Below are 15952 nucleotides of genomic sequence, written 5' to 3'. Positions count from 1 at the left end.
TGAAATATGGACTAAATCTCGTCGCTGTTCTGTTTTGGGTATTTAAAATCATTGGGCAAAAAATGCCCTATGCGATCGCGAAGAAGGTAATGTGATCGCATAGGGCAAGGGGAAGCTGGTCATTGCGATCACGAAAGGGCTGATGCGAACGCATAGAAGAAAAGGTTGTGCATTCCAGGTTTGGACTTAATGAAACGCGAACGCGGATTAAAGGTTGCGCTCGCATTAAAGGATCTGGCTAAGCTATGCGATCGCGGATGAATCTATGCGATCGCATAGAAAAAATGTGGGGCACCTGAAGGATTACTCTATGCGATCGCAATGCTACCTATGCGATCACATAGAACTAGATACCAGAACACCATAACTGAAACTTCTGCAATTTTTCTAAGGCCAAAACCACTCCGAAACACTTCCGAAACACTCCCGAGCCCTCGGGGCTCCTAACCAAACACACACACTAACTCAACAACATCCTACGAACTTAACCATGCGATTAAATCGCCAAAATAACATCATAAACGAGGAATCAAACCTCAAAATCATCACTTTTTCATCAAACTTCATAAACTTTCAAACTTAGAGTTTTAGATCCAAAACACGTCAAATGACGTCCGATTTCAACCAAATTTCACAGGAAGCGCTTAAACCACATATAAGACCTGTACCGGGCGCTGGAACCAAAATACGGGCCCGATACCAACGCTTTCTAATCCATTTTCATTTCAAATTTCCAAATAAATTTCAGAAAAATAATTTCTTTTAAAAATTCATTTCTCGGGCTCGGGACCTCGGATTTCGATTTCGGGCATACGCCCAAGTCCCATATTTTATACGGACCCTACGGGACTGTCAAATCACGGGTCCGGGTCCGTTTACCCAAAATGTTGACCAAAGTCAACTTTAACCCTTTTAAAGCCACAATTTATCAAATTTCATATAATTTAACAAATAAGCTTTTCCGGCTATGCGCCCGGACTACACACGCAAATTGAGGCAACTAAAGGTGAGGTTTTTAAGGCCTCAGAAGCATGGAAAAGGGGAGAAAAACGGTGATGACCCTTTGGGTCATTACATTCTCCACCTCTAAAACAATCGTTCGTCCTCGAATGGACATAAGAAGGAAGTACCTGAGTCGGGGAAAAGGTGAGGATAATGGTCCTGCATATCGGACTCAGACTCCCAGGTCGATGCCTCAGGAGGCTGACCTCTCCACTGAACACGAATCGAAGGAAAACTCTTTGACCTCAACTGGCGAACCCGCCGGTCTAGAATAGCTGCCGGCTCCTACTCATTAGATAAGTCCTTGTCCAACTGGACAGTGTTGAAATTTAACACGTGGGATGGATCGCCGTGATATTTCCGAAGCATGGACACATGAAACACTGGATGTACGGCTGATAAGCTAGGTGGCAATGCAAGTCTATAAGCCACCTCTTCCACTCGATCAAGAATCTCAAATGGACCAATGAACCTAGGGCTAAGCTTGCCCTTCTTCCCAAATCTCATCACGCCCTTCATAGGTGACACTCGGAGCATACCCGCTCACCAACCATGAAAGCCACATCTCGAACCTTTCGATCTGCATAGCTTTTTTGCCTGGACTGAGTTGTACGAAGTCTATCCTGAATGATCCTGACCTTTTCCAAAGCCTCCTGAACCAAATCTGTACCCAATAATCGAGCCTCTCCTGGCTCAAACCATCCAACCGGAGATCGACATCGCCTACCATACAAAGCCTCATAAGGAGCCATCTGGATACTCGACTGGTAGCTGTTGTTGTAGGCAAACTCTGCTAAAGGCAAGAACTGATCCCACGAACCTCCAAAGTCAATGACACAAGCTCAGAGCATATCCTCCAATATCTGAATAGTCCGCTCGGACTGCCCGTCTGTCTGAGGATGAAATACTATACTCAACTCAACCTGGGTGCCTAACTCTCGCTGGACTGCTTTCTAGAAACGCGAGGTAAACTACGTACCTCAGTCCGAAATGATAGATACCGGCACACCATGAAGGCGAACAATCTCCCGGATATAGATCTCAGCTAACCTCTCGGATGAATAGGAGACTGCCACAGGAATGAAATGCGCTGACTTGGTCAGCCTATCAACAATGACCCAAAGTGCGTCGAACTTCCTCCGAGTCTGCGGGATCCCAACAACGAAGTCCATATTGATCCGCTCCCACTTCCACTCGGGAAGCTCAATCCTCTGAAATAAACCACCAGGCCTCTAATGCTCATACTTAACCTGCTGACAATTCAAACACCGAGCCACATAGGCAACGATATCCTTCTTCATTATACGCCACCAATAGTGCTGCCTCAGATCCTGATACATCTTCGCGGCGCCCGGGTGAATAGAATACCGGTAACTATGGGCCTCCGCTAAGATCAACTCTCGAATCCCATCAACATTGGGCACACAAACTCTCCCCTGCAATCTCAAAACACCATCATCATCTAAGGTCACCTTCTTGGCACCTCCATGCTGCACCGTGTCTCTTAGAACACACAAATGGGGATCATCAAACTGCCGATCACGGATACGCTCCAACAATGAAGAACGAGCGACCGTGAAATCTAACACTTGGCTAGGCTCAGAAATATCCAACCTCACAAATTGATTGGCCAAAGCCTGAACGTCCAAAGCAAGCGGTCTCTCACCGACCGGAATATAAGCAAGACTGCCCATATTGGCTGACTTCCTACTCAAGGCATCGGCCACCACATTAGCCTTTCCCGGGTGATATAGGATAGTGATGTCATAATCTTTCAACAACTCCAACCACCTCCTCTGCCTCAAAAAATTCAACTCCTTTTGCTTGAACAAATACTGAAGACTCTTATGATCCGTGAACACCTCACACGCCATGCCATATAGATAGTGCCTCCAATTCTTCAATGCGTGAACAATGGCTGCCAACTCCAAATCATGCACTGGATAGTTATTCTCATGAACCTTCAACTGCCTCGAAGCATAGGCAATGACCTTGCCATCCTGCATCAACACTGCACCAAGTCCAATACGAGATGCATCATAATAGATTGTATAAGGCCCTGAACTTGTGGGCAAAACTAATACCGATACCGTAGTCAGAGCTGTCTTGAGCTTCTGAAAGCTCGCCTCACACTCGTCCGACCATCTGAACTGGGCTCCCTTCTGAGTCAACCTGGTCATCGGGACTGCAATGGATGAAAACCCCTCCACGAACCGACGATAGTAACCTGCTAACCCCAAGAAACTCTGAATCTCTGTGGCTGATGCTGGTCTAGGCCAGTTCTTGACTGCCTCAATCTTCTTTGGATCAACCTGAATACCCTATACTGATACAACATGACCCAGAAATGCAAGTGAGCTCAACCAGAACTCGAACTTCGAGAACTTAGCATATAACTGACTATCCCTCAAGGTCTGAAGAACCACTCTAAGATGCTGCTCGTGCTCCTCCCGGCTGCGGGAATATATCAAAATATCATCAATAAAGACTATCACGAACGAGTCCAAATAAGGCCTGAACACTCGGTTCATCAAATCCATAAAGGCTGTTGGGGCATTGGTCAACCCAAATGACATAACCAAGAACTCATAATGCCCGTACCGAGTGCAGAATGTTGTCTTAGGGACATTGGATGCCCTAATCCTCAACTGATGGTAGCCAGATCTCAAGTCAATCTTTGAAAATACCTTGGCACCCTGAAGCTGATCGAACAAATCATCATCCTTGGCAGTGGATACTTATTCTTAATTGTAACCTTGTTCAATTGTCGGTAATCAATGCACATTCTCATCGAGCCATCCTTTTTCTTTACAAACAGAACCGGCGCACCACAAGGTGACACGCTGAGTCTAATGAAACCCTTCCCAAGCAAGTCTTGTAACTGCTCCTTTAACTCTTTCAACTCTGGCGGGGCCATGCGATATGGCAGAATAGAAATGGGCTGAGTGCCCGGAGCCAAATCAATGCAAAAATCAATATCCCTATCGGGTGGCATCCTTGGCAAGTCTGATGGGAAAACCTCAGGAAACTCATGAACCACGGGCACAGAATTAATAGAGGAAATCTCAGCACTGGAATCACGAACATAAGCCAAGTAGGCCAAACACCCCTTCTCGACCATACGCCGAGCCTTCACATACGAAATAACACTGCGGGTAGAATGACCAGGAGTCCTTCTCCACTCTAAACAAGGAAAATCCGGTAAGGCTAAAGTCACAGTCTTGGCATGACAATCCAAGATCGCATGATACGGGGACAACCAATCCATACCTAATATAACGTCGAAATCCACCATATCTAAGAGCAACAAATCAACACGGGTCTCAAGACCCCTAAACACCACAACACAGGAACGATGAACCTGATCAACCACTATAGAATCACCCACTGGTGTAGATACATATACAGGAATACTCAAAGCCTAACTAGGCATAACTAGGTAGGGTGAAAAATAGGACGACACATATGAATACGTAGATCCAGGGTCAAATAGCACTGAAACATCTCTATCACAGACCAAAATAGTACCTGTAATAACAACATCGGATAACTCAGCCTCTAGCCTGGATGACAAAGAATAACATCGGGACTAGGCCCCACCTCCCTGAATCACATCCCTGGGACGATCGACTGCTGGCTGACCCCTACCTCTGGTGGTCTGAGTTCCACCTCTATGACCTCTACCTCCACCTCTATGTCCTCTACCCCTGCCTCTAGATGGCTGGGCAGGCTGTGGAGCAACTGGTGCTTGAATCATAGGACGAGGACCCTGCTGCTGAGAACTACCCGAAGCTCGAGGGCAAAACCTAGCAATGTGACCCATATCACCACAAGTGTAACAAGCCCTCGGCTTCTGAGACTACTGACCCTGTCGCCCTGAATGACCACCTCGGAAACTCTGAAGCGGTGGTGCACTGATGGGAGCTGGTGGTGCACTGAAGGACTACTGATCCAAATAATGCATCTGAGAACCACGACCACCTGAGATACCATGTGATACCTGGAGAGCTGACTGAAAGGGCCTAGGAGGATGGCCTCTACCATACGAATCTCTACCTCCAGACGAGGTACCACTGAATCTGTCTGAATGACGGGGCCTCTTATCCGATCCATGACCACCTCCCTGTGACAGAACCATCTCAACTCTGCGGGCCACATTGGCTGCCTCCTGAAATGTAATCTCGCTCCCGGCCTCCTTGGCCATCTAAAGACGAATCGGTAGAATAAGACCATCAATAAACTTTCTCACCCTCTCTCTCTCAGTGGGAAGTATGATGAGAGCATGGCGAGCTAAATCGATGAACCTGGTCGCATACTGGGTAACAGTCATAGAACCCTACTGGAGGCGTTCAAACTACCTCCGATAGGCCTCTCTCTGAGTAACGAGGAGAAACTTCTCTAGAAAAAACACTGTAAACTGCTCCCAAGTCAAAGATGGCGATCCAGCTGGTCTAGCTAAGCAATAATCCCTCCACCAAGTCTTGGCAGATCCAAACAAGCGAAATGTAGCAAAATCAACCCTATTGGTCTCAACAATACCCACGTTTCTGAGAACCTCATGGCAGCTGTCTAGATAATCCTGGGGATCCTCAGTAGATGCACCGGCAAAAGTAGAAGTGAAGAGCTTGGTGAACCTATCAGTCTCCACAAAGCATCGACGGACATAGCCGCTCCATCGCCGGTCTGAGCTATGGCACCCGACTGAACTACCCCAACTGGTTGAACTATTGGAGTCTGAATTTGGGGAGCTACCTACTCCGGAGTGCGTGTAGCAGGAGTCTGAGCCCTTCCTCCAGCCTGAGAAGTGGCTGGTGCTACAGGAAGCAAACCTGTTCGGGTGACTCTCTCCATAAGGCCCACCAATCGAACCAGAGCATCCTGAAGAACTGGGGTGACAATGAAACCCTCTGGGACCTGAGCTGGGCCCACCAGAGCTGCTAGAGCTGGAACCTCCTCATCATAATCAACATGAGGCTCCACCTCTGGAACTGCTGCTCGGGGCTAAGCTCTACCCCTGCCTCGGCCTCTGGCACGGCCTCGTCCTCACCCTCTGCCCCTAATAGGAGCTGCTGCTGGGGGCTCGGGCTGCTGCGCGGTCGATGAGGAAGCGTGTGTCCTCGCCATCTACGAAATAACGGAGTAGAAATTCAATCAGTATTGGGGAAACAGAACCGCACGACAAGAAAGAACAGATGTGAAGTTTTCCTAACTTAGTAGCCTCTGCGGGATAAATACAGATGTCTCTGTACCGATCTCTCAGACTCTACCGAGCTTGTCCGTGAGTTGTGAGACCTAAGTAACCTAGTGCTCTGATACCAACTTGTCACAACCCGGATTTCCCACCCTCGGGGTCGTGATGGCGCCTACTAATAGGAGCTAGGCAAGCTAACTTAAATTACCTTCCGTTTAACACACATTCTTTTCCATAATTATCAATATGTAATAAAGGCAACATAATTAAAATTCAAGCGGAAGTCTTAACTTATATAAAAACTGAATAGAAATGCGGAAAGTTTAACATAATCCTCTACCCAAGATTGGTGTCACAATGCTCACGAACTTCTAAGATTACTAAATACAATCGTCTGAAAGAAAATTTTAAACTGTTTGTTTCAGTACAAAAGATAACAAACTGAATAAAGAGAGAGAGACTTCGGGCATGCGGACGTCAACAAGGCTACCTCGGTGTCTCTGGACTGAAGTCAGCTCCCGATCAAATCCTACTGCTGAGGTAAAAAAGCTGCTCCTGGATCTGTGCAAAAAGATGCACAGAGTGTAGCATCAGCACAACCGACCTCATGTGCTGGTAAGTGCCTGGCCTAACCCCGGCAAAGTAGTGACGAGGCTAGACAGGACCTACCAAAAACAACCTGTACAGACATATGCAATAAAAGGAAATATATAAAATTTAAACAGCTAAGAGGGGGGAACATGCTATGGGGAGCTAACAGTTTCAAATAGAAATCCTCAATAACAGAAAGAAGTAACAAAGCCAGAATGTCAACAAGAATCAAAAGTCAACAATTTGCACGGCATCACCCTTCGTGCTTTTACTCTCGTCCTCACCAAAACAATACACGGCATCACCCTTCGTGCTTTACGCTCTTCCTCACCCAAACAACAATCACAAGTCAAATAGGGTAAGGAAATCTATAACCTCGAAGGAAATCAAATAAGAACAAGCAATGAAAGAAACAACATAACTCGGATATCAATAAAGAATCAGAAAGCAACAAATACACGGCATCACCCTTCGTGCTTTACGCTCTCGTCCTCACCCAAGCAATCATATAAATGAAATATGCACGGCATCACCCTTCGTGCTTTTACTCTCTTTCCTCAACATATAATCAATAAAATCGGCACGGAATGGTACATCGTGCGACACGGCATCACCCTTCGTGCTTTACACTCTTTCCTCACAATAACAAACAATGCACGACATCACCCTTCGTGTTTTATCACTCTTCCTCACCCAAGCAACAATCACAAACAAGGGGAAAGGGAGTCGACAAATAATGATAGAAATCCCGGCAAAGGAATACAAATAAACAACTAACTCCCGGCAAGGGAGCACAATTAAGCAGTTAAAAACCCGGCAAGGGAACAATATCAATAATCTCAGCATCCCGACAAGGGAGATAGTCAACAAAGCAACAAGTATCCCAGCAAGGGAGCAATTCAATAATTCTTTCTCTTTCTTTCACTTTTACCTCTTATCTCACTTTACCACCTGAGCCAACGTTCCAAAGGGGTTCAATCATTTCATATACTTTCACGCTTTATGATATACTCGAGCCAATGCTCCAAGAATGTACAAATCATAATTCTTCCTCAAACTCTTCACATTACATGAAATTTATCAATTTAACAAGGAAGAGGTATCACAAAATCCGAATAAATACAAATAAGACTCACGATCATGCTAGACTCCGGTGTATAGATACTCGTCACCATGCCTATACACCGTACTCAACAATTAGCAAATAGCAAACAACACTCTAATCCTATTCCCTCAAGCCAAAGTTAGAACAAACACTTACCTCGGTCCAAAGAATAGCAATCAACCCTCAAATACCGCCTTTCCTTTATAATCCGACTCCGAAACAACTATATCTAGGCATAATTAATTCAATAATATCAATAAAGACTCGATAACCAAATCCCATAGCTTAGATATGAAGTTCCTAGCATTCTTCCAAAAATACCAAAATTCGACCCCGGGCCCACATGGTCAAAACACGAGGCTCGGACCAAAACCCGATTACCCATAACCCCACGAGTTCAAATATATAATTTATTTTTAAGATCCGACCCCAAATTGAGGTTGAATCACTCAAAATTCCCAAAAACCTAATTCTACCCAAAACCCCTAATTTCTACTTTGATTTCATGATTTAGGTTTAGAATTTCAGTAATTAATGAAGAAGAGTGAAGGAAATAGGTGGAAATTTACTTACCCAAAAGACTTTGATGAAGAAGTGCTCAAATATTCGCTCAAGAGCTGTGGAGAAGAAGAACTCGTGTGAAATATGGACTAAATCTCGTCACTGTTCTGTTTTGGGTATTTAAAATCACTGGGCAAAAATGCCCTATGCGATCGCGAAGAAGGTAATGCGATCGCATAGGGTAAGGGGAAGCTGGCCATTGCGATCGCAGAAGGGCTGATGCGAACGCATAGAAGAAAAGGTTGTGCATTTCAGGTTTGGACTTAATGAAATGCGAACGCAGATTAAAGGTTGCGTTCGCATTGAAGGATCTGGCTAAGCTATGCGATCGCGGATGAATCTATGCAATCACATAGAACAAATGTGGGGCACCTGAAGGATTACTCTATGCGATCGCAATGCTACCTATGCGATCGCATAGAACTAGATACCAGAACACCGTAACTGAAACTTCTGCAATTTTTCTAAGGCCAAAACCACTCCGAAACACTTTCGAAACACTCCCGAGCCCTCGGGGCTCCTAACCAAACACACACACTAACTCAACAACATCCTACGAACTTAACCATGCGATTAAATCGCCAAAATAACATCATAAACGAGGAATCAAACCTCAAAATCATCACTTTTTCATCAAACTTCATAAACTTTCAAACTTAGAGTTTTAGATCCGAAACACGTCAAATGACGTCCGATTTCAACCAAATTTCATAGGAAGTGCTTAAAACACATATAAGACCTGTACCGGGCGCCGGAACTAAAATGTTCCCGATACCAATTCTTTCTAATCCATTTTCATTTCAAATTTCCAAATAAATTTCAGAAAAACAATTTCTTCTAAAAATTCATTTCTCGGGCTCGGGACCTCGGATTTCGATTCCGGGAATACGCCCAAGTCCCATATTTTTCTACGGACCCTCCGGGACCGTCAAATCACGGGTCCGGGTCTGTTTACCCAAAATGTTGACCAAAGTCAACTTTAATCATTTTAAAGCCACAATTTATCAAATTTCACATAATTTAACACATAAGCTTTTCCGGCTACGCGTCCGGACGGTGCACGCAAATTGAGGCAACTAAAGGTGAGGTTTTCAAGGCCTCGGAAGCACGGAAAAAGGGAGAAAACCGGTGATGACCCTTTGGGTCGTCACAACAGACTTCAAAAGGAAAGTCGAAATTTCCTTGATTCGAGATTTAAAATAAACCGGTGACTTGGGACAGCATAATTTATTCCAAGTGGCGACTCTGATAAAAATAAATAAATAATCCCATTTCGAACAATGTCACTTTAATTGAAAAAACTTCCTTATATCATCTTTCGGGGTGGTAAAATGGAGGTGTGACAGCTCTGGCGACTCTGCCGGGGACCGAACCCGGAATCTCTGGTTCAGGTTCAAGAATTTGAGTTTAGAATAATTGTTATATTTGGCCTTACTATTATCTAATTTTTACATGTTTGGGCCTAATGTGCTAATTGTTGCTTTTTACCGCTTTGATATTATCTGAATTGTATATATAAACTGTTACGAAATCCTTCTTCTTTCTGAGTCTTCTGAATTTATGGTGCACACGTACGCGTGGCCCACCTTTCTATTAGAGGTCATACCAAATAGAACGAAGTTGGGCCAAGTAACTAGGCCGGGTAGACTTTCGTGCTCCCAGTACGTTGCCCCCACTTCGGCTCTAGCTGTCCGCTTGGGTAAGCCAAGTCTAGAATAATATACCCCAGGTTTTACACTTAGAATAACTCAGCTTCATGTCGGATCCCTAGTAGGAACGTTTGTTTGCATCATGTGCATTTGACTTCGGAGACTCAACACAGGGGTTGGGTCTGTCTAGGACAGGTGTACCCGAAATGAAAAGACCATCCTGATGCATCTTACTTGCTACTTGTGCATTCATTTGTTTTGAATTTGCATGTTGACCAGCTTATAGGAAAAGTTGGAAAAGGAAAATAATGTGAGGACCGAGAAAGAAAATTGGCTGTTTTCGAAAAAAAACGATTTCCAAAATATTTTAAAATACTACCGAAAAAAAAGAAGAAATATTTTGTGTTTCTTTTAATAGTGCCTTTTTATTACGAACTACGTAAGTTTGATTCTCACCGGATGTGAGATACGTAGGCAACCCACGTCGGGCCCAGCTATTTAAAAAAAAATAGATAATAAATAAATAAAAATGTGGGTACATAAATGTCATTGTGTTGTCATAAGTAAGGCGATGTCATTCTTGTCCAAAATATGCCGAATGTCCCCAAAAGGGTGCCGGAAGGCTATTTTTGCAAGAACAGCCGCCTTTGGTCATTTTTTTTCAAAAAAAAAAAATTTGCCGGTTAGCAGACACAGCCTTTAAATCTTCTTCATCGAAGAGTTTTTTATATATATATATATGAATTTTTTTTAGAAATATTAGTGATTTTTTTTCAAAATGAGTCTTGATTTTGGTTTTTAAAATTAAAATCACTCACTGGTACAAAATGAGCATCATCCAAAACCCACCGTTCACAGATGTAGATGAGTTTCTATTTCAGCTTCAGATGTGGTGGTATGAATTAGGAGGAGATGGTCAGAAATGGGTCATTAAGTATTTAGGAGCTCTCACAGATATTATGAAAGTTAAACCACGCGATGATTTAATCACAACACTAGTGACTTTTTGGTACCCCGTTCACAATGTCTTTCACTTCTCTGATTTCGAGCTTACTCCCACATTAGAAGAAATAGCTGGATATTCTGGTTTTGATGGAGATTTGAGAAACCAGAATCTTATATTCCCAAAGGCTCCCTCTGTACACCGATTCTTTGGTCTTCTGAATATCAGTAATCAAATCAGAAAAAACAATGTTGTCAAAGGGTGTTGTTCTTTCAACTTCCTATATTCAAGGTTCGGAAAGCCGAATGGATTTGAAATTCATGAAAAGGACCTTACTAACAAACAAAACAAGGACACCTGGCAGATTTACCGTCGCTTCGCTTTCATGGTGGCTTTTCTAGGAGTCATGGTCTTCCCAAACAAAGAGTGGACGATTGATATTCGCATAGCCAGAGTCGTACAAGTCCTCACTACTAAAGAACATCACACTCTTGCCCCGATCATTCTCTTAGACATTTATCGGGCGTTGACTTTGTGTAAGTCCGGGGCAAAATTCTTCGAAGGGTGCAACATTTTGTTGCAAATGTGGTTGATTGAACATCTCCAACATCACCCCAAGTTCATGCAGTATGGTCCGAGAAAGGACAATTTCATTGAGAGTTATGAAGAAAGAATAAAAGATTATAAATCTCCAGAAAGGGTGGAAGCCTGGATATCCCATTTAAGATCTTTAATGGCAAGTCAAATTGAATGGACTTTGGGATGGCTCCCGCTAAGAGAGGTGATACACGTGTCAACCTTAAAGAGTTATTTGCTATTGTTGGGTTTAAGAAGTGTCCAGTCGTATGTGCCACAGAGAGTTCTAAGACAGCTAGAGAGATACCAAGTGGTGCCTGATGATGAAGATTTGAGTGTGCAAGTGATTAAGCTACACCCCGAAGCCCCACTCCCTGAGGCTTTAATCCAACGGATTTGGAATGGTTGCCGATACTTGAAAGATGATACCCAAGTTCCAGATCCTATGAAAGGTGAGATAAATCTGGGTTATGCTAGGTGGTTTGAGAAAATATCCCGTGTGGATGATGCACCAGAACCCGATCCCAGAAGGCCCATAAAAAGACCGCATGTTCAAGCCTTTGATTACAAAATCCAAGAACGGTTGGCTTGGGGTGAAAAGGAAAAGGGGTACAAAGCAACTATTCATGCCTTAGAAGAAAGCCTGAGGAACCTCAATTTGGAGAAAGACTTACAAACACAAGAAGCAGAAGGTGAAAAGAAGAGTCTGATTTGCGAGAATAAAGCTCTCCGCGCTCAGTTTCAACAGATGAAGAAAGCCTATGAAGTGCCAGTGAGAAGTTGGAAAGATCAGAAAATCATTTCCAATCTGATGGAAAGGATGCAAGATTATGACTCCATTTTAACAAGAACCAAAAAGGCGTTAGATAAAGCTAAGAAAAAAATCATACAGTTGAATGAGGAGGCCAAATCTAGTAAAAAACACCAAGTAATGAGATTTGAAGAAGAAATGGCTCAATTTGAGAAAGAGAAGCATCATTGGGTACGTTCAAAGGCTCAGCTCCATGCACAATTGGAAGAAATAAGAAGGTACAACAGAGAACATCAACATGCAGATATTGATAGGGAGATAGCACAGGCAAGACTCGAGCAGGCCAGACTTCGAGCTCAATTGGAGTCAGCTTTAGATTGCGAGGGCCACATAAGAGATATATCCACCACTCGCTAACAGCAATTGCACAACCAAGACCAAAATCTCCAAGATTTCAGAGCAAAAATCCATGATTTGGCCGTTTATACTTCTCAAAGTTATGTGAACAGCCAGGGGATGGATTATGAAAGGTTCTTGGAGCATGCGCCTACTTTTGCCCGTCATCTTGCAGTAGAGATATAGAGGATGTACCATATATTAGGGGGTCAGCCGGGTCGAGCTCCACCGTGAGCAGATGTTCCAGTGATTGAAAGAAAAAGATTGTGGAGTGAAGCATAGTCATAGTTGTTGAAACTTTTCATATAATAGTCATATTTTAGTTTGAGTACATGTCGAGTCTTTAAAACCATTTTTTCTTAAAGTATTGTCCAAATGTAATGTCATTTCTGTCTTTGTATTGTTTCGTTTGTTAAAATAAATAAAAGTAATAATAATTGTTTCCACCAGAACTATGCTCGGTCTAATTCATGCAGGGTCATGATACGTAGGCAATCTTCATAAGATTCGACCACAACCAAAAGAAAAGAATAAAATGAAAAAAATGGATAGACATGAGTGACAATAAAAGGGAAAGGTCAGGAAAAGCTGGGATGACACAAGCAACCGATTAAATACATGGTAGAAATGACTAATTGCTTAGGTGCATTGCATCCCTATGTGTGGTTGTTTATTTGTTAAAACTCTGATCACTAACAAGTTTGGTTGTTGTATCAGAATTCAAGCAGTTAGTACACCTAAGAATACTGGCAACCCACCCCTACCAAACCAGATCCAAAGGAGAAATAATCATGTCTATCCCAGATGTAGACACCAGTGTCATTGAAGGAGAAGAGTTGGACGTTAACGCCATAAAAGAAGAGATGTACAAATTAAAACAACAAATGGCCGAAATGTATCAGGATTGGGCTAAAAGACAACCGCCATCCGCCTACCCGGCTAACCCTACCTTCACTCCACCACCGGCTCAAACTCAGGATCATCCTACCACCGATCTATCCCCGAGCTTTCCCATTTACCAACACTACCGGGGCACCACTTCTCATACACCACAATCTCCACCCCTAAACCAATTCCATACCCTCATCTACCAGTAACTCCTGTCTTCGTAGCACCTCTACCAGCTACACTCCACAAATCTCCTAGCGAGCCTATGTTCCAGGCTTGGGAGAACCAATACTACTCCTCGGAGCCCACTTTCAAAGATCCAGAAACCCATTCCTATACGCCTCGCTTTGACCTCCTGATAGAAGCTGATAAACCAGTCAAAAATACCGAACATGAGGAGATATTCAGGAAAGTTAAAAGCTTAGAACAATCATTCAGAGACATGCGGGGGTTGGGAGGGCAAGTCAGCGTGGCCTACAAGGACCTATGTCTGTTCCCGAATGTGTAATTACCGGCAAGTTTCAAGATGCCCAAATTTGATCTATACAACGGGCACGGTGATCCAGTAGCCCACTTGAGGGATTTTTGCAGCAAGATGAGGGGAGCTGGAGGAAAAGATGAATTGTTAATGGCTTACTTCAGTCAGAGTTTGAGTAGATCAGCATTGGAATGGTATACCCGCCAAATGGTACACATGGGATGATCTGGCGCAAGCATTTGCTTGTCACTTCCAATACAATCTTGAGATCATTCCATATCGACTGTCCTTGACTAAACTTGAGAAGAAGCACAGTGAAAGCTTCAGAGAATATGGTTTCCGATGGAGGGAGCAATCAGCAAGAGTAGATCCCCCAATGAAGGAAAGTGAGATGGTAGATTACTTCCTACAGGCTTTGGAACCTACTTACTATGGCCATTTGGTCTCAGCTGTGGGAAAGTCATTCAACGAAGTAGTAAAGATGGGGGGCATGGTAGAAGAAGGCCTCAAGTCGAATAAAATCATGAGCTATTCGGCTATCAAAGCGACTACTCAGGCTATTCAAGGCGGCATAGGAGGGATTGGGAAGAAGAAGAGAGAGGAAGCAACAATGGTTGATTCCGGAACTTGGTCCGGATCCAAAGGTTCGCCTTACCACTACAATCAACCTCGATCTCACCAACAAACTTATCTCCACAATCCACCCCAACACTACTATTCCCCACCATAACCTCATTTTTCGTCCACCATGCACAAGCATACAACCAACCTCCTGCCCACACTCAATGGCGTACTCCCGTCCTACAAAATACTTATCCACATCCACGAGCCTACCAAAGCACTCCCGGACCAAGTTTCTGGCCTAGTCAAGCATTCAAGGGTGAAAGGTTGCAGAAAAAGAAAACCTTTACTCCGTTGGGAGAATCATACATCAGTCTATTCCACAGGCTAAAATAGCTAGATATGCTAAGGCCGATACAGTCCAAACTGCCAAATCCACCCCCACAGAATCTTGACTATACTGTCAGATGTGAGTATTGTTCTGGTACTTCGGGTCATGATACAGAAAAGTGCGAAACAAGAGATTATTGATACCAATAGAATTGAAGTTCAAGCTCCCAAGGTGCCCAATATTAATAAGAATCCAATGCCAGCCCACCAGGAGGTAAATATGATCGAAATAGTGCATGCGGAGGGAGAGCCCAAGAAGCCTCACAGACCGTCATGATGATTCGGTCTAGTGGAGTCAAGACAGATGAACAATTAGCAGGTGAGAAGTTGGTGATCAAGCCAAGCAAAAAGAGTGTTGAGCCATCTGTGGCAGTTGAAAAGGGGTCTTTAAGCAAAGTTATGACGAAATAGGAAGGGGCGAAGGTGATTGTACAAGGAGTGGCCAGCAAACCCATCATAATTGTGGAAAGTGCTTATGCAGACCATGTTATTATCAAGCCGGTAACCCAGTTACCAATAATCAACAGCAAGGCTATTCCATGGAATTACGAACGGGTAACAGTGATGTACAAAGGGAAGGAAGTCAAAGAAGAAATCTGTGAAGTACAAGGTTTGACTCGCTCGGGAAGGTGTTTTACTCCCGAGGAGTTAAGAAGAGCTAAAAATAATCCAGCGCTAGTAAAGAAAGCCGTACCTAAAGAAGAAGCAGAAGAATTCTTGAGGAAGATGAAGCTACAGGACTACTCTATCGTGGAACAATTAAGAAAGACGCTTGCTCAAATTTCCCTATTGTCATTATTGATCCATTTGGATGAGCACCATCAAGCTTTAATGAAGATCTTGAATAAGGCGCATGTTCCCGATAAGATC

General features: G+C 43.7%; 1 protein-coding gene across 1 annotated transcript; it reads left to right on the top strand.

Moving 5' to 3' along the window:
* The first annotated feature begins 10926 nt into the window (after window positions 1–10926).
* LOC138880039 (uncharacterized) lies at window positions 10927–12786 on the top strand. Its single transcript, XM_070159690.1, has one exon. The coding sequence runs from the start codon at window positions 10927–10929 to the stop codon at window positions 12784–12786; it is 1860 nt and encodes a 619-aa protein (XP_070015791.1).
* The last annotated feature ends 3166 nt before the right edge of the window (window positions 12787–15952 follow it).

The sequence above is a fragment of the Nicotiana sylvestris genome, chromosome 10, assembly GCF_000393655.2.
Source record: "Nicotiana sylvestris chromosome 10, ASM39365v2, whole genome shotgun sequence".
In the NCBI taxonomy this organism is placed as follows: Eukaryota; Viridiplantae; Streptophyta; class Magnoliopsida; order Solanales; family Solanaceae; genus Nicotiana; species Nicotiana sylvestris.
Note: the sequence above shows the minus strand (reverse complement) of the source record. Positions and strands in the feature narration are given on the sequence as shown.

Excerpts from the sequence above, each read along its gene's own strand:
- LOC138880039 (XM_070159690.1), top strand. The coding sequence starts at position 10,927 with ATGAGCATCATCCAAAACCCACCGTTCACAGATGTAGATGAGTTTCTA.